Source organism: Dasypus novemcinctus, chromosome 1 (assembly GCF_030445035.2).
Source record: "Dasypus novemcinctus isolate mDasNov1 chromosome 1, mDasNov1.1.hap2, whole genome shotgun sequence".
Lineage (NCBI taxonomy): Eukaryota > Metazoa > Chordata > Mammalia > Cingulata > Dasypodidae > Dasypus > Dasypus novemcinctus.
The window spans coordinates 75379269-75399823 of record NC_080673.1 but is presented as its reverse complement, the minus strand read 5'-3'; the positions used below and the strand labels follow the sequence as shown (position 1 = coordinate 75399823).

Below are 20555 nucleotides of genomic sequence, written 5' to 3'. Positions count from 1 at the left end.
ATGACCTTCTGCAATTAGCCATTTAAATACCTTAATTTAAACAATGCTTTGTAAAACTTTTATAATTATTTATACCCTTAAGACAACTTTTACCTTCACAGAACACATTCTCTTACTTAAAGTTACTACAATACCTTCTAAGAACCTGGGCAGAATGCAAAGGTATTTTGGCTTTGACACCCTAAGGAGGGAACTTTACTGCATTTAATCTGATTCTGCTTTTCACCCCCTTCACTTCCCCCACTTCCAGGCAGTCGGGTGCACAACAAACAGGAATGCGGCTTATGAATAGAAGGGTGGACTCACTGGAAAGGGGCAAGCTGCTCCCCCCTTTCCAGCTTTCAGCCAAAATGGGCAGACAGAACCTATTCAAATTTGGCAACTCTCCCGGGGACCCAGCCACCCTGACTGGGACATCCCCAACAAACTTGGGTGTGTGGCGCGGACACAGATGGCCTCCAAGCCCCGGCAAAGGGCCAGACCAGAGACAAGACAGCAGAGCATGCACAAACATCTAGACTCCGCAAACATCCAGACTCCTCAGCTTTTGCCCCAGAATCATTTCACCCCCTTGCCAATGGCAAGGGAGGGCTCCAGCTCAGCTGTAATTCTACTTTACATAAGGACACAACTCCAACACTAGCATTGAGCTGACACAGACAGAAACACAAAGGTCACTAATCTGACCCACAAGTTTATATATTTATTTTCACCATGGCTGCCCCCACAGCCATCACAAACCTCAGAACACTTAACATTTGGTGTAAAGCGAATTCATTCACAAATTAGCACCATAACAAAAGATTTCAGCTAGACTTTTTCCACTGTTTAAACTTTACACCCAGACCAAGCTCCACCAGAAAAGCCGATCCATTTTCCTGTAACCAAGTTTTGTTTTCCTTAATCTAGACCAATTTCCAGGACATTAGGACTTGAACCTATAAATAGCCCTTACTATTAAAATCAAGACTCCACTCCTTTAGTGGATATAAGACCAATACCAGATTCTAACATGCAGTTAGACAAACCCAAAACACCAGGGCTTTTCCCCGGTTTTTCTCCTTTTCCCAAGCCTAGAGAGAATGTCTTCCCCCCAACCTTCTGGGGCTACTAGGGTTCTCTTGGGAGGTGATCAGCCTCCCCTTCCTAGCAATTAAAGCTAGGGCCTTCCAGACTCTGCTCACCCGGGGAGTCTTACCTTCTTCCATGTTCAGAGTTCTTTTTCATTCCCAGAATCTTTCTATTCAGACCTTCCATTGCCCTCGATTTTTGTCAGGAAGATTCTGGTGGAGCCCACATCTTTTCTGGATTAAATTTAATCCAGGGGCGCCCAGATTTGGGGTTCACCGGAGTCCTCCCAGCTTCCTTGGGGATTTGGAAGGGGCAGCAAAATGCTACCGTCTCTGGCCTTCATTTGTTGTCCCATCTGGGTCGCCAAAAATGTTGTAGAATTTGAGAGAAGTTCAATTATTTGAGTATAGAGAGGTCAGGACTCAGGAATGATTTTGAGAAGGAAAAATGGTTTATTGACGGCCAGCCGGACTCGGGAGCTTTCTGTTTGAATCCCAAGCCCTGAACAAGATTTTCAAATGTCTTTTATACCGCGAGGAAAGGCCAAATGGTCTCTTTGTTTCAGTTCTCAATAGGCTTCAATTAGCATATATATCTTCCACATCTTAGGTAAGCTTTTAGCATGGACTCCAGACATTCTAGATAAGCCTTTAGCATATTTTGTTTGCATTTCCCCTGAATACTTAAAGTTTATAGCCCTTGCATTGTTAAACTGTTTCCTGCTCCCCAAGGGCAGGGCTGCAACCTTTCATCATCCCACACCCACAAGTCACAGATAGTTGAGATTATCTCTGAAGAGACAAAGAGCCTGCCACCCATAGCCCACATCACAAGCACATACAAATAAGCAGATCTTCTATTAAATACATTTAATGAAATGTTTATTGAAAACATATAAAATATTGGCAGAACAAGGAAGAAATATACTTGTCATTATTACTTAATGCTGTATGAGCTTAAATCATTCATTAGGACCAGATGTATGCTAGGTGATTAAAAAAAGAAGCAGAAATTGTGATCATATTATACAAGATGGAATTTAGCCTCCAAAACATTAAATAATATAAAGAACACCTAAGCAATATAAAGAGTATAATTCACAATGAAGATGACCAGCTGTAAACATCTATCTATGAAATAATATGTTGCAGCAATATTATTAGCATCAGCGTTAATAAAGCAGAAATTACGGAAGTAATGAGGAAAAATAGAAACATACTAATAACAGGGATTATAATCCAAACGGACAAAACAGCAAGAATATAGTGGTAGTAAATAACAGAAAGGTAGGTTTGATTGTTTGATTTAAAAGCTGCCTTAAAAATATAAAATATACCTACTTTTCAGGAACCTATAAAACATTGACAAAGATTGACTATATGTTAGACTACAAAGCAAATAAATTTTAAAAAAAGCAAAATCTCGGATTATGATGTATATAATTATGATTAATGCTTGTCTCAAAGGGGAAATATAAACTGAATGACAATATTTAAAAAACAAGGATATTAAAAGTGTTACATATAAAAACTTGTAGAATATATAGTTAAAGCAATGCTGAGAGGAAAAGCCAAAACTGAAAATGATTATATTGATAAAAAAGGAAGTAAGTAGAATGAAGGAAATAATAAAAGTAATAAAACTAAAAGTATAAATTGAAGAGCTAGGAAAAAAGACGGAATTAACTGTAAAAAATTGATTCTCTGAAAAAGTATCACTGATCTTATACAAAATAATAAACATTAAGGGAGTAGTAACTCAAACAGAATATTAAACGAATCATAAGCTACTTTACTCAACTGTACAAATAAATTTGAAAACCTGGATGAAATGGATAAAATTCTAGGAAAATATTTCTAAAACTGGAACAGAATAGAGAAAGAATCTAAACAGTTTGATTTTTCATAAAATTTTCAAGAAGGTCCCACAAAGAAAGCATTCTGAGGTAGTTTCATAGAGTAATTTATACATATTTAAATAGCATATACTTCCAACTCTATCTAAAAACTAAAAAGGTGGAATGCATCAAGTATTTTTATGTAGCACATATATCATTGATACCTAAACCTAATAAAAGATTATTGTTGACCAGTTGTAGGCCATGATCATTTATATACAAACAAAATTCTAAATAACTAGCAGCATATTAAAATAACAATATATTTTAATCATTAATCAACAATACCAGTTGGCTTTTTTCCCTAGAAATGCAAGGATAGTAACATAAAAGAAATAATACTAGATTAGAAACCTGTATTCATGTAATTTTTCATATTAATTGATATAGGAAGAAACATCTCTTCACCTCCATAAATTCTAAGAGGATGTTTAATAAAATTCTACAACTATTCTAAGTAAAGATCCTCAATAAAAAGGAATACTCAGTTTTTACATGATAAAATATATCTTTATCTAAAATATAATTATTGATGAAATGTCAGAGGCATTCCCACTAACATCCAAAATAAGATTCCTTATTGTCATTGTCAAAGTTGTAATTTAACATGAAACTGGAGGAGCTAATTAATAGATCTGGACAAGAGAAAAATATGAGAGAGAAAAAGCACTGTAAAGGAGGTAAAAAAACCACCATTTGCAAATGATATCAGTTTATACCTGGAATGCCCAGGGAACTATCTGAAAGATTACAAAAACAAAAGAGAATTCACTAAGGTATCAGAGTGGAAAATTTACCTATAAAGATTCATAGATTTCTTATACAAAAGTGTATACTATCTGTTGCTACATACCAAGTACTTCAAAGTTTACTAGCTTAAAATAACAGCCATTTGGGTCAGCTGGGCAGTTCTTCTGGATTTGATTGTGCTTCTGCATGCATTTGGGATCATCTGTAAGTCACCTGCAGTTGAGCTTGACTTATCTTAGAGAGACAGCTGAGCACTGGGTCTAGCTGTCTAGTAAGCTGGACCCAGCCTGCTCAGATATCAGAGGCAGATGTCCCATGAGAATATAGAGCATAAGATCTCTTGAGGCCTTCTCATAACTGGCATATTGCCAGTTCTACTGTGTTCTCTTTGCCAAAACAAGTCACAAGGCTAGCCCAAATTCAAGGAGAGGGGAAATCAACCACACCTCTTGATGGGAAGATCCAAAAGATCACATTACAAAGAGCCATGAATATGGGGAAGAATGAAGGATAATGAAAATTTTTCTAATCTATCACAACAGGAAACAACAATTATAATAAAGGAAAAAATTACAGTAACAAAGCTCATGATCTGTGGACCCATTTTATTAGAAACATAAAAATACACATATCAGTGAACACAGACATATATATATTAGGGGTGTTGGGAGAGTATGTATATTATAACCTTTTTATTAAGATAGAATTTACATATGATGAAACATACTATACAAATTTATAAGTTTTGATATATCTGTATATCTGTGCATTGATCACCCCACTGAAAATGAAGACATTTCTGTCTTGCCAGAAAGTATTTTTATGTTACCTTCCAGTAAATTACTAGTAGAATCACTGTTCTGATTTGTATCACTGCTAGGTTAATTTTCCTTCAAAAAATAGTATTTTCAAGCATCAGTCTTCTGCTGTAGTTTTTAATGCAATATAGTAATGCTTTAAACTGTAATTTTATAAAGGAAATTATCTTCAGAAAGTAAGTAAACAACAAGAGTAAAAAATTCTCTTTCAGTAATCCCTTGAACTACATGTGCTTTGAACATAATTTGGGATCCCTAAATATTGTAGAATATATGTTGACTTTAATCCCTGCAGTTGCCAGTATAAATCTTTGAATAATGATTAGTGAATATTTCATTTTTTTTCTAATTCAGTTCCCCATTTAAAAGTGGTGTGTCAATGGCAAGTCGGCTTTGTAAGGCTGCAATGTTAAGTCGATTTAACCTGCTTGCCAAAGAAGCTAAAAAAGAAGATTTACTTGAAGCTAGTACATATCATACAGCTAAGGTAAGTCCTTAAAGGAATGAAGTTAATCATACAAATATAAAACCAAAATGAAAGCCATAATGTGGTAATTTCATGATGATGATACGTAGCAAGTTTGTTGAATAGTTCCTGAATACAGCTATTACCATGTAAGGGTAAAATTTACTTTTTAAATGAATTTCAGAAATTGGGTGTGTAAATAAGTACTGCTTCTTAAAGTAATCATGTCAGTAGGGTATATATTTAATTTATGCTTACTATAGAATGTTAAGTATTTTGATAATACATTTATTTGAGATAGCCATATAAATTAATTTTCCTATATTGAAGTTTTGAAACACCTTACATTTCAGCATCTTATTTGGGTCTGATAAGTTGGTGATATAAATAGCCTTTTCTCTCTTCAAAAACATTTATTCCTTTCATTTGTATTTTAAATGTAATGACTGTTTAAGTAGACAATTCTGAAAAAATTTTAAAATACAGAGGAAAAATATTATTTGTAATGCTACCTACCATTCAAAAAATAACACTCTTAACCTTTTAATGTAAACATGTTATTTCAGTCTCTTGTCATGTATATGTGTACTTGTGTACATATTTTTAAAATATCCAGATCATACTGGATATTGTTCTTAATCTTCTCTTTTCACTCAGAATAATGATGATGTGAATCCAATTCCATGCTATCAAGTTATTAAATAGTAAATAAGAGTTTTCTATAACTTAATTTCAATAATGATATAGTATGGAAGTCTACTAATTTCACCAACACCCTGCTGCTCAAAGTGTATAATCCCAACCTATAAAGCAGTTATGTTAACTATGGGTTCATATGTTTACGTACACACATTTTTAAATATAAAATATTACATAGGTAATCCTGGTTTTGGCAGCATAAAGTGATTGCAAATCTTCTCTATAAGAGCAAATATAAAATTGGACATAATTGTCAGAAACAGATATTTCATACCTCTGGAAAGTGACCAAGGGCAGAAGACACATTGAAATACGTGCTGCCTTTTTTTTTTTTTACACTTCTTTTATTAAAGTTGTTTTTAATAGATCACAAAGAACATTACATTTAAAAAAAAAAACGTAAAAGACATGAGGTTCCCATATACCCCTCCCCACACCCCACCCCATCCCATCATTTTTGTAAATTGTATTTTTTTGAAGAGATATACATCACACAAAAAAATGTTACATTAAAAAATATGAGGTTCCTGTATGCCTCCCATCCTTTTTTTTTTTAAAGATTTATTTTTATTTATATCCCTCCCATCCCCCTATTGTCTGCTCTCTGTGTCTATTCCCCGTGTGTTCTTCTGTGTCTGCTTGTATTCTTATTAGGGAGCTCCAGGAACTGATCCTGGGACCTTCTGGAGTAGGAGAGAGGTGATTACTCTCTTGAGCCACCTCAACTACCTGAAATATGTGTCGTCCTGTAAAACTGCTAAAGCTTTTGATAAAAAACAATGGAGTCTCTGGTGGCCTTGCTGGGGATTGTTCCCATTTTCTCTCCCTTCCTACCTACTAATTTGAATGGCAAGAACTATAATTATACCAGAATGGCGCTGCTACCTAAAATGGTAGTTTTACTGCTAGAAGGGGTGACTTGATTTAGGGAAGGGAATAAAAATTTGTGGCTTTGTCATCAAAAAGTGCTGAACTTAGTAGGAAACATATGGGAAAACCAGCAACTTTCTTGGCCCAAGGTTTCAGTCCTGGTTAGGGCAAGCAGTGGGCTAACCAAAAGCACGTGAGAGGATTTTGGAAATGAGAGAGCTATGGAAGGACTAAGGTAAACTCACATATATATCTGAGTAACAGAAACTATGCCCTGGAGCAGGGGAGACCCAAGATTGCCCAGAAAGAGTGAAAGCCAGTGAATACTTGAGAAATGACTGCAATGTTTAAATATACTCCCAACCCACACACAAATTAATCAGCAGAGAGGGTAAGCTTTTTATGGGCTTGAGGTATTTGTGCATGGCCTTTGCTGAAATCATTGGCTTATCACTAAACTATGCAGATTCAGGGTAATCCACCAGGAAGCCAGACTTAAACATAAAAATAAGGAAAAAAAAAAAAAAAGCAAAACCAAGGAGACCTCAGCATATACACACCATGGGGAAGAGAGATTTCACAATGAAAGTTGAGGTAAACTAACTTAAAAAATCTTAGAAAAATAGAACAGAATCCAGGGTTGCTGCAATATTATATATAAAAGATACAGTTATCAACCAAAAATTATGGTATATGTAAAGAAACAGAAAAGTGTGACCCATACTCAGGAAAAATAACACTCAATAGAAACTGATTCCGAGTGGGTCCAGATGTTGAATGTAGCAAATATTTCAAGGCAGCTATTATAAATATGTTCAAAGAATTAAAAATAGGAATATAATGAATTAATACATAGGCAATTTCAATAGGGAAATAAAAACTAAAAAAATAACCCAATGGATATTCTAGGGTTAAAATATACAATAATAGAAATGAAAAGTTCACTAGATGGCTTATCAGCACATTTGAGATCGCAGAATTATCAATGAACTTGAAGAAAGATCAGTAGAAAATATTCAAAGAACAAAGAGAAAAGTGATTGAAGAAAAATGAACAGAGCTCCAGAGATCTGTGGGGCAATATAAGTCATCCCAAAATAACATGCAATGGGAGTCCTGGAAGAAGAGGAGAGAAAGGGGAGGGTAAATACTTTAATAAATGACTGAAAAATTCCTAAATTTGATAAAAAGCATTAAAAAGATGAAACATTTTTGTTTTTACAAAGTCATCCTTAAGAAAATGGAAGGTACAGAGAAAATATTTGCAAATCACGTATCTGATATGGACCTTTTATCCAAAATGTATAAAGAACTGTTACAAATCAACAATAAAAATGCAACTACCCAATTTAAAAATGGACAAAGAATTTAACTAAACCTTTCTCCAAAATGGTATACAAATGGCATATAAACATATGGAAAGATGCTCAGCATCAGTAGTCATTAGGGAAATGCAAGCCAAAACCACAATGAAATACCACTTCCCACCCAGTAGGATATGGATATAATAAAAAATACAAGTAGTAACAAGTATTGGCAAGGTGTAGTGAAATTGAAACCTTTATGCATTGGTCAAAGGAATGTAAAATTTTGCAGCCTTTTAGAAAAACATTAAGTTAAAAAAAAGTTGAACATGGAGTTTTCATATGACCCAGCAATTCCACTTACAGGTATGTACAGGAGAGAAATGAAAATATATGTCCATGCAAAAACTTTTACATGAATTGTCATAGCCAAAAAGTGGAAACAAACAAAATTTTCATCAGTTGACAAATGGATAAAACAAATGTGATGTGGTATATTGATGCAAAGGAATATTACTCAGCCTAATAAGAATGAAGTATTGATGTATGCTACAACATAGATAAACCATGAAAGCATTGTTAAGTGAAATACTCCAGACATAAAGGCCACATATGTGATTCCATTTATATGAAATGTGTAGTATAGACAAATCGATAGATTAATGGTTTCCAGGGCCTGGGAGGAGGAGGAAAGAGAAATGACTTCTAAAAGGTACAGGGTTCTTTTTGGGGTGATGAAAAAGTTATGGAATTAGAGATGGTTGCACTATGTTGTAAATTTGTTAAAAACCACTCAATTGTATACTTTAAAGGGATAAATTTTATGGCATGTGAATTATAATTCAATAACAGAAAACAATGGAATGACATGTTAAAAGTGCTAAAAGAAAAAAAAACTGGCAACCAAAAATTCTGTATCCTGCAAAATAATTTTTCAGAAGTAAAAGAAAGTAAAGGTGTTCCCTAATAAAAAAGGAAAAAAATTGTGATCAACAGAGCTTCCCTAAAAGGAATTTCAAAGGAATTATTGAGACTTGGAAGAAAGTATACCAGATGATAATAAATTCACAGGAAGGAATAAAGAACACAGAAAATAGTAAATTTTGGGTAAATATGAAAGACTGAGCTTGTCTATGTTTTTTTTTCTCTTATTTTCCTTAAAAAAAAGCCAAATTTGTTGAAAAACATTTTAACACTGTGCTGTTGACTTTGTATCATTTATAGATACCATATATATGACAATAATATAACAAAGGAGAGGGGACTAAATATATGAAGCAAAGCTGCTTTATTTTATGGGAATTAAGTCAGTGCTTTAGTTTGCTGAAGGCCACCAATGCAAAAATACCAGAAATGGGTTGGCTTTTATAATGGGAATTTATGAGGAATAATGTAGTTCTGAGACTGTGAAAATGTCCAGATCAAGGCATCGTCAGAGATTCTGTCTCACTGAAGGCTGGCTGCTGACAGATCCTGGACTCCTGTCACATGGCAAGGCAAAATGACAGCCAGTCTCTGCTTTCTTCTCCAGGCTTATATTCTTCCCGAGCTCAGCTGCGGGCATTCAGGCATATGGCGTGTCTCTTCCTGGGCCTCGTCTGTTCAGCTTTGGGCTGTTTCACTGATTCCAGCCTCTGATCTTTCAGCCTCTTGGGGTTTCTCTTAGAAGAAACTGTAGGCAATTTTTTCTTTCTGCAACTATAGGTGATCTCGGAGTCCTCTCTCACATGGCAGGGTAAAATGGCAGATCTCTTTCTGTGTCTCTGAATGTTTCTCCCATTAAAGACTCCAGCAGGAAGGCTGGACACCCACCTGGGACCATGACTCAGTGAAGTTCTCCAATCAAAGGTCCTCAACTGAATTCAGTCCAAGCAAAGGGTCCCACAACCCAGGAATGGATTAGTTCCAAGAACATAATCTTTTCTGGGACTTTCAGTAACTTCAACCTCTCACAGTCAAAAAGAATCTGAAATAGAACAACATAAACTCAAGATGAATATTGTAGTCCCCAAAGTAACCAAAGAACCAAAGTAACAAAGAACTGAAAAGCTGACTAAAATACCAGTAGAGTATTTTTCAAACTAGAAAGCAGTAGGGAAATTTTAAGAAGATAGGAGACATGGAAAATAGCAAAATGTCAGACATATATTCAACCATATCATTAATTAATATACTTAATATACTGAATCATTAAATGACTAAACTCAACACTCCAGTCAAAAGACAGAGATTGTCAACTGGGTAGAAAAGCAAGATCCTACTGTATATTGTCTGCAAAAACACTGATGAATTGAAAATAAAAGGATGAAAATAGATAGGCCATGTAAACAGTAACCATAAGAGAGCTGGAGTGTTTATTTTAATATTAAGTAAATATTCAGATGCAAAATATATTAGCAAAAAAAGAGGGATATTATATAATGGCACAAAGGTCAATATGTTATGAAAATATAATTGTATTTATATTTGTAAAAATATGCATACATGCACACATATATATAAATGCCTGTAACAACAGAGCCCTACAATACAGAAGACAATCCCATTTTAGTTGGAGATTTTAATATTCCTGTCTGTAAGTGATAGCAAAACTAGGCAAAAAATTAGTAAGAACATAGAAGACTTGAGCAACATTATCAACCAACTAAATCTAACACTCCCCACAACAGAAGAATGCAAATTCTTTTCAAGTCCACATAAAACATTCTCTAGTATAGATGATCTACTAGACTGTTAAAACAAGTCCCAATATGTGTAAAAGGATTAACCTATATGAAGCCTATTTTAAGCTCTATATAATGAAATAGAAATCAACAACAGAATGAAATCTGGGAAATTGCCCTATATTTGGAAATTGAACAACATACCTCTTATAACCAGTGGTTCAAGGAAGAGACTATATGGGAAATTAAGAAATAGCTTGGGCTGAATGAAATGAAAAAACAACCTATTACGAATTGTGGAATGGTAATAAATGCTTCGAGAAGAAATTATAGCTTAAAAGTTGTATTTTAGATAGGGAGTCTTAAAATCAATTTTGGAAATTAGATGTGGAAAAACTGAGATAAGTTCTCAAGAAGGTAGTGCTTCTATCTCAAGAAGCTAAAGAAAAGAATAAATCAGATTAAAATAAATAGAAGGAAGGAAAAAATATAGATCAGGCTGCAAATCATTGAAATAGCAAACAAAAATCAGTAGAGAAAATAAAATCAGAAGTTGGCTCACTAAAAAAATGGACATTGATAATACTTTAGCTATTCTAAACAAGATAAAATGAGAGATGACACAAGTTGCCAAAATCTGGAATGAAAGGGGTCATCACTATAGACTATAAGAAACAATTATAAGGTAACATTAGCAAACTTTTACTAACAAAACAATTTAGGTGAAATGAACAAATTCCTAGAAAAACATAAATTTACAAAAACTGAAGAAGAAATAGAATATATGAATAGACATAAATTAAGTAAAGAAATGAATTAGCAATTAACGTTCTTTTCAAAATGAAAAACCCAAGTGCAGCTGACATCACTGGTGATTTCTATCAAATAAGGGGAAAAAACGACAAATCCCACAGAAATTCTTTCAGAAAGCAGAAGAGTAGAAAACACATCCCAACTCATTTTATGATGGAATTAATACCAGGATACCAAAACTAGGCAAAAACATCACAAGGAATGAAAGCTACAAGCCAGTATCTCTCATGAACATAGTTGTACAAATCTTAACAAAATTTTGACAAATCAAATCAAGCAATATATAAAGAAGAATTATATACCATGACGGAGGATTTTTATCATAGGAATGCAGGTTAATTTAACATCAGAAAATCATTTAACGTAATGTACTGTATGAGTAGAATAAAGTGCATAATCATTTGAAAAGAGGTATAGAAAGCGTTTGACAAAATCCAATATTCATTCATACAATAATTCTTAACAAATAAAGAATAAAAATGAATTTCCTCATCCTGATAAAGGACATTGATGAGAAACTTACCGATGGTACCATACTTGATGAAAGATTAAATGCTTCCCCTTTTGTATTACACAGAAGACAAGAATGACTGCTTTCACCACTTATATTCCATATTAATCTGGAGATCCAGGCCAGTGTTGTAAAGCAAGAAAAAGAAGAGTGAGAATGATATGGAGATAAATATTTCCCCATAATACTAGTGTGTTACCATAATCTAATGAAAATTTTAATTTTTCTTCCTTACTACTGACTCCATCCTTCCTCCTCCTCTCTGCTTCTTCCCTCTTTCCTTCCCTCCCTTCTTCCTTCCTTCCTTCCCTCCCTCACTATTTCTATTCATTATTAATCTGGAGATCCTGGCCAGTGTAGTAAGACAAGAAAAAGAGGAGTGAGAATGATTTGGAGATAACTATTTCCCCATAGTACTTGTACCTTATGATAATCTAATGAAAACTCTAATTTTCCCTCCTTACTACTGAGTTCATCTTTCCCTCCTCCCTCCCTGCCTGCCACCCATCCACCAAAAACTCACATCCACATACAAACTTGTACGTGAATATTTATGGCAGCATTATTCATGATAGCCAAAAACTGGAAACAATTCAAATGTCTTATCAGCTGGTGAATGCATTAAAAAATGGTATAGCCAAAGGATGAAATACTAATCAGAAAAAAAAAGAAGCAAACTACTGATATTTGAAACATGAATGAATCTGAAAGCATGCTAATTAAAAGATGTCAGATATCAAAAAGTATATGTTGTATTAATCCATTTATATGAAATTTCTAGAAAAAGCAAAACATTGGAGACAGATAGTAAATAAGTGGTTGCTTGTGACTAATGCTGGGAACACAGATTGACTGTAGATGGGCACTGTGGATCTTTGGGAGGTTGATGGAAGTGTTTTAAAACTGAACTGTGGTGATATTTGCATACCTGTATGAATTTACTAAAAATTACCAAACTGAAACTCCTAGGTTGAGTGCCTGCTTCCCATGTATAAGGTCCTGGATTCAATTCCTGGTGTGTCCTAAAAACAAATCGAAACATATAAATGAAAAAAAAAACACATCACATTGAGGAGCAGATGTAGCTCAGTGGTTGAGCGCCTATTTCCCATGTACCTAAAGTTGGAGACCTAACCACACTCCTGGAGGAGCTGGAAAAACAATAGCACATTAATCACAAACCAAGCTGAAGGAAAGAAGCAAAAATAAGAGCAGAAATAAATGAAATTTAGAACAAAAAATCAGTAGAGAGAATCAACAAAACCAAAGTTGATTCTTTGAGAGGATCCACAAAAAAAGACAAACTAGACTGACACAGAAAAAAAGAAGATGCAAATAAATTCAGAAATGACAGAAGGGGACAGTACTACTGACCCTAAAGAAATAAAAGAAAGCAGAAGGTGACGCTATGAACAACTGTATGCCAACAAACTATGCAATGTAGACGAAATGGACAAATTCCTAGAAACAGCCTACCCTGACCCTAGAAGAAATAGAAGACTGTGGCAAACTATTAAAATGAGATGGAAACAGTCATCAAAAACCTCCCAAGTTGAAAAGCCCAGGACCAGATAACTTCACAAATGAGTTCTATCCATCATTCAAAGAAGACCTAATACTAGTCTTGCTCAAAATCTTTGAAAAAATTGAATAGGAAGGAATGCTACCAAAATCAACCTGAACCCACCGTCACCCTAATACCAAAGGCAGATAAAGATAATAAAAAAGAAAAAGACCAATTTCTGTAATGAATATAGATGCAGAAATGCTTAACAAAATACATGCTAACTGATCCAAAAGCACATTAAAGGAAATATATGCCATGATCAAGTGGGTTTCATCCCAGGTATGCAAGGGTGGTTCAACAGAAGAAAATCAAATAGTGTAGTACACCACATTAATAAATTATGCAAGAAAATCACAGGATCATCTCAGTTGGTAGAAAAAAGGCATTTTGTAAAATACAACATTCTTTCTTGATAAAAACACTTAGAAAGATAGGCATAGATGGAAACATTTTCAATGTGGTAAAGTGCATATATGAAGAACCTACAGCTAACATTGTACTCAAAGGTGAAAGACCGAAAGCTTTCCTGCTAAGATCAGGAATGAGAGAAGGATATCCCCTGTCAGTGCTGTTATTCAATATTGTGCTAGAAGTTCTAGCTAGAGTAATGGTGGGGGATCGGGAGGAGGAAGGAAAGGAAATAAATAAAAGCACCCAGCTAAGAAAAGGAGAAGTAAACTTTTTTTATTCACTGATGATATGATCCTATACCTAGAAAGTCCCAAAAAATCGATAACAAAGTTACTAGTAATAGACAAGTTCAGCATTATGGTGGGATTCAGGATTAATATGCAGAAAATCAGTAGTGTTTCTATACACTACCAATGAGCAATCTGAGGAGGAAGTCAGAAAATAATTCCATTTTCAATAGCAACTAAAAGAATGAAATATTTAGGAGCAAACCTAACCAAGATTATAAAGGACACATATTGAGAAAACTACAAAACATTGCTAAAAGAAACCAAAGAAGACCTAAATAAATGAAAGACATTCCATGTTCATGGATTGGAAGACTACGTATCTTTATAAGATGTCAGTCCTACCTAAACTGATTTACAGAATCAGTGAAATCCCATCAGCCTTTTTTTGCAGAAATGCAAAAGCCAATTATCAAATTTATTTGGAAGGGTAAGTAAAGGGTCCAAATTGCCAAAAATGCCTTTAAAAAGAAGAGTAAAGTTAGAGGATTCTCATTTCCTGACTTTAAAGCATACTACTTATGGGATGCATATTTGGCTCAACGGATGGAGTGTTCACCTACCATATGGGAGATTCAGGGTTCAAACCCAGGGCCTCCTGACTCCAGTGGTGAGCTGGCCCATGCGCAAATTGCTGATGTGCACAAGGAGTGCCGTGCCATGCGGGGGTGTCCCCCATGTAGGGGAGCCCCACGCACAAGGAGTGCGCCCCATAAGGAGAGTCGCTCTGCGCAAAAAAGGTGCGGCCTGCCACGGAGTGGCGCTGCAAACACAGAGAGCTGATGCAGCAGAATGATGTAACAAGAAGAGACACAGATTCCCAGTGCCACTGATAAGAATCCAAGTGGACACAGAAGAACACACACAGCGAATGGACACAGAGAGCAGACAACTGGAGGGGGGGGGGGGGCAGGGAGGAAAGGGAGAGAAATAAATAAAAATAAAATTTCTTTAAAAAAATAAAGCATATTACTTAGCTACAGTGGGAAAAAACAGCATGGTTCTAGCATAAAGATAAAATGTATTGACCAATGGAACAAAATCAAGAATTCAGAAATAGACCCTCACAATTACAGTTTAGTAATTTTTGACAAGGCTGTCAAGTCCACCTATTTGGGTCAGAACAATCTTTTCAGCAAATGATCCTGGGAGAATTGGATATCCATATCCAAAAGAAAGAAAGAGGACCTCTTTCTCACACCTTAGATAAAAATAAATGCAAAATAGATCAAGGACCTAAATATAAATGCTACAACCATAAAACTCATAGATGAAAAGGTGGGAAACATCTTCAATGTGTTGTAGCAGGCAGTAGTTTCTTAAACTTTACATCCAAAGCATGAGCAATGAATGAAAAAAATAGATAAATGGGACCGCCTCAAAATTAAACACTTCTACACTTCAAATGACTTTGTTAAGAAAGTGAAAAGGCACCCTGCCCAGTAGGAGAAAATTTTTGGAAACCCATATCTGATAAGGGTTTGATCTCCATGTTATATAAAGAGATAGCACAACTCGACAATAAAAAAACATGCAAACCAATTTAAAATGAGCAAAAGACTTGAAAAAAACATTTTTCCAAAGAGGAAATAAAATAGGTTAAAAAGGACATGAAAAGATGTTCAACACCACTAGCTATTAGGGAAATGGAGCTCAAAACTACAATTAGATATCATTTCACACCTTATAGACTGGTCATTATTTTAAAAAAACACATAACTACGAGTGCTGGAGAGAATGTTGAGAAATAGGAACACTCCTTCACTGTTAGTGGGAATGTAGAATGGTGCAACCTCTGTGGGAGACAGTTTGGTGGTTCCCCAGGAACCTAAATAAAGAACTGCCCTATGATCCAGGAACCCTGTTACTAGGAATACATTCAGAAGGACTAAAAGCGACATGAACTGACATTTGCACACTGATGTTCATAGCAACATTATTCACATTAACTAAAAGATGGAAATGAAGTGTTAATCAACCAACGATTAGATAAATAAAATGTGGTATATACATACAATGGAATACTACACAGCTGTAAGAAGAAATGAAATCTGGTTGCACATGACAAAATGGATGAATCTTGAGGGCATTATGTTGAGTGAAATAAGCCAGACAAAAAAAGGACAACTATTATATGGTTTCGCTAATATGAACGTAATTCCTTGAGGGAACTCATGGAGGTAAACTCTAAAGTATAGGTTACTAGGAGATAGAATGTGGGTGTAAAGAGGAGGTGATGGTTAATGTATGTAGAATTTTTAGTAAGGCATATTGTAAAAATGTGGAAATGAATAGAGTTGAAGGTAACACATTACAGTGAGTATGAGTAACATTTCTGTTTTATAAATTGTGGCTAAAAGGGGTAGTCTAGGGATGTAAACGTCAATTGAAAGGAAGCTAGGGGAGAATCTATGGTCTATATAACAGTGATTTTGGTGGTGGATAAAGATTGGCATTAATAGTATGAATATAAGAATGTTCTTATTTTACAAAGTGTTAAGAAAATGGTGATACACAGGAAATTTACAACTAACGTAACTTATGGATGATAGTTTACAATAATGTAATATTTTTGCAGCAATGGCTAAGAAGAAATTTTATCAATTTTAAAGGACAGCAATGGGGGGGAGGAATATATGGGTGTAAGGGATTTTTCCTTTTGGAGTAATGCTCTAAAATTGAATGAGGTGATGACAGCACAATTCTGATGAAAATGAGAACCACTGATTGTAAACATTGAATGTATTGTATGTACAAGTCTTGAAACTGTACAACACAATGAATTGAATTCTGTGGAAGAAGATGGACTGTGGTTAACAGAACAAATATGAAAATGTTTTCTTGTGAACTTATTCAGGGTATTAATTGAGTGGGTTGGAGAAAGTACACTAAATGTAAAATATGGCCTATAGTCTGTAGCAATATTTGGACGATGCTCTTTCATAGTTTGTAGAAAATGTTTCACAAAAGTGCAAGGTATTTATTGGTTGTGGAGAGATGTAGGGAGCCCTATATAATGATATGCATATTTGTTTTATAAGTTCACAACTTTTACTATACACTTACTGTTTATATATGTTCATGTATGAGTGATATACTTCAGTAAAAATGTTGAATGGAAAGAAGTCATCATACTGAACACTTTCACAGTGTTCATAATAGTAATTGTTTTTTTAAAGTTCATCTATATGTTTGCTTATAAAAGAATGGAATAAAGTACACCAAAATATTAATGGTGGTTACCTACAGTTTGGGATTTATAGGTAACTTTTATTTCCTTCTTTATATTTTCTCCATTTTTCACATTTTCTGCTATGTGTATGATTAATGTTTTAATTTATTATCTGATAAGAAATAAGAAAAATTGCCTTTAGAAATACAGGGAAGGGAATTTTAAACCTTTAAAAATAATTTTCAGAAAAAATGGGAATTCAAAAGGATTTCCAAGTATTTAAAAAAATAAAACAAAACAAAAAAAAGATTAGAGCTACTTAATTTTCAAAAGTTGAATTCTCCCTATTTTCTATAATTCACTTTTTCTTCTCCCTTTAGAGTATGTCTGGAGCCTACCAAGAAGCTAAAATATTGTTGAAATCCTACTTACAGCAACATGGCTACGGCTCCTGGATTGTGAAATCTCCTTGTATAGAGCAGTTTAGTATGTGAATTAGCAATCCATTATCTTATTAAAAATCTTGTATTTTGGTGTGTTTTGACTAGTAAAAATATTTTTAAAATATTGGTCCTTTTCAATTTTCAAAATCAGGGTCTTGCAACAGCAATGTCTAGAAATTGCTGAAAATTTGTAAATGTTCATGTTAAACCATTATTATATATCATGCACTGGGGTTCTACTTGATATTTTGCTTGAGGAAAAGCAAATTTCTAAGTTTATGCTTCTAAACTGCAATTTATAAAATTATTCAAAAGCCACTAAACTATTTGGGTCTATATTTAAGCCCTCTTTAGCTCTTAAATTTCTCTTATCTGAGACAAGCATTAAGGGATGGGAGAATATGGTAGACTGAAGTGGGAAAAAGAATGCATTCCAGTTACATTTAATAAAGCAGAGATTAGCAGGAACATGTTACATGTGTTTGAGTTTATAGTAAGATAGATGAAAAAATTGAAAGTTGAGTCGAGTCTAGCAGATATTCTCAATAGGGTAGGAAGAAGGGAGTCCTTGAAGGATTTTGTGTAGGGAAGTGTCACAATTCCACAACTTTTTATTTGTTCACTTATTATTAAGAAACTTTTTAAGCATGTGCAAAGGTAGAATAGTACTGAACCCCATATACCCAACACCCAGCTTTAACAACTAACAAAACATGACCAATATTATTTCATTTATTTCTCCTTTAAACTAGATTATGTTAAAGCAAATAAGACATCGTATTTCTTTTGAAAATACTTTGAAAAATACTTAGAAAAGATAAGGACACCTTTGATAAACACACAGATACATATATGTATGTTTATAACTATGAATCTGTTATCACACCTTACATATTAATAGTAATTCTCCCATTAGTTCATAAATGTATAGTTTGTTAGAATCAGGATCAAAATTAGGTCCATATATTGAAATTTGTTGGTATATTCACTAAATGTCTTTTAATCTATAGATTCCCTCTCCATTTTTTTCTTGTAATTTAATTGTTGAAAAACTGGAGTCTGCCTGTAGAATTTCCCATAATCTGGATTTTGCTGCTTCCATTTCCTTGATATCATTTAATTTTTCCCTCTTTTCTTTGTCTTCTGAAATTAATAGGTAAATTAAGGGCTTGATCAGATTCAGGTTCAGTTTCTTAGCAAGAATACTTCGTAGTTCACGTGGTATTCAGAAGACGTATTAATTGGGATGTCTTTCTTTTTGTTATGTTTACAGCCGTAGATGATCACATCCTAAATCCATTATTTCATTAAGGATTGCAGGTGATATCATATGCTCTCATTAGTTAGACTGCTTCTGTTAAAGAGACTCCTTCATAAATTATTTGGTTACCTGGGGTGTAGTTGGTGCAGGAAAGTCTGCATTTTTTCCCTTAATTTACTTTTTAAAATAATTAGTTGATTTCTCATCATACTTCAGAATTGACCAATGAGGATTTTTTTATCATTATTAATTCACAGATTTAAACATATTTGTGATTCAGTGTAATTAATATGCATATTAATGCTCAAATTGTTCTATCTTTGGTCAGCAAGAGTCTTTTTTAAAAACATCTTTCAGTATTTTTCTTTTAGGAAGTTGATGTTTTTATGTTAGTTTTAGTAGTGTCACTTTGTATAGTTTATTTTCTATTTATTGATAATAGACATACAAGTTATTAATGTTTTCCTGACATCCAGTGACTTTTCTAAATTAATTCTAATAGTTTATCTGTAAAGCCTTTTGGATTTTCTTCATATACAATCATGTTATATTATAATGATGGTTATATTTCTTCTGTTCCAGTCTTTCCCTTCTAATTTTTTCGTCTTGATTTTTTGCAGTGTCTGTGACTTGTGAATAAAAGTAGTTACTTGCAGTTTATAGGTGTGAATAAAAGAAGTCAGTTGGTGTGCTTGCCTTAAATGGGAACATTGTTAGGTCGGTATTTATGTCTTTTGAATATGACTCCAGTAGTCTTTGATAGTTTGCTTTCTGTTTTGGCAATTTGTTCCTGCCTCATTTTGTACATTTGTTGCCTAAGACTCAAAATCAGTCATTTCTCTAAGTATCCCTAGTTCCTTTGAGTGGAAATGGTGTTTAGAAACTATAATCGGGATGCTAGGGGTATCTATTGATGTTGGATTAGTCATTTTTTTCTAGGTCTTTTCAGAGAACAAAGCTAGGAAATACTTATTTTATATTTAATTTTTATTCTTTTATTTCAAATTCAGATCTGCAGGGATTTTAGTTAACCTTGTCAATCTTAAAATAATTTCTCACCAAAATCCTGATTCCTATTAATAGCAACATAATTCCTATTTTATTTTTCCCCACAACATATATAAAACATTCCCAGAATAATGATATCAAACACCATCATTAACAATATATGACTGCTGAAAATAATTTAAAATTATTTTGTCCTTAGAATATATCTCATCAGATATGTACAATCAGATTAATGTATTTTAAAGTAAGCTAAAATAACTTCTCCATGTAATTAGGCCTCCAACTCAAGACACAGTTTGCATCATTTATTTAATTAGACTTTTGATATTAAAAAACTGAATTTTGTTTTGTTTTGTATAATGTGAGATGATTCCAAAGTCTGTAGTACATTATGTATCCAGGAAAGTCTAGCTTTTATCTGTATTCCTTCTTTTCCGAGAGTATGTGCATGTTCTTTCTTGTATGTTCTCTACACACACACACACACACAATTAATAGGTTTTTGTTTATCCTACCACTGTTTTTAAGTGGAAATGTATGCATAC

General features: G+C 33.9%; 1 protein-coding gene across 4 annotated transcripts in view; it reads left to right on the top strand.

The window, feature by feature from the left end:
• The window catches only part of ADAD1 (adenosine deaminase domain containing 1), an 80359-nt gene extending 62494 nt beyond the window's left edge, over positions 1-17865 (top strand). For all 4 annotated transcript variants that reach the window (XM_004474664.3, XM_058286369.1, XM_058285532.1 and 1 more), the window contains 2 exons: positions 4891-5023; positions 17679-17865. In XM_004474664.3, coding sequence (XP_004474721.1) covers positions 4891-5023; positions 17679-17792 — 247 coding nt within the window. In that variant the 3' untranslated portion in view covers positions 17793-17865. The remainder of the gene's footprint in view (positions 1-4890; positions 5024-17678) is intronic.
• Positions 17866-20555: the final 2690 nt, after the last annotated feature.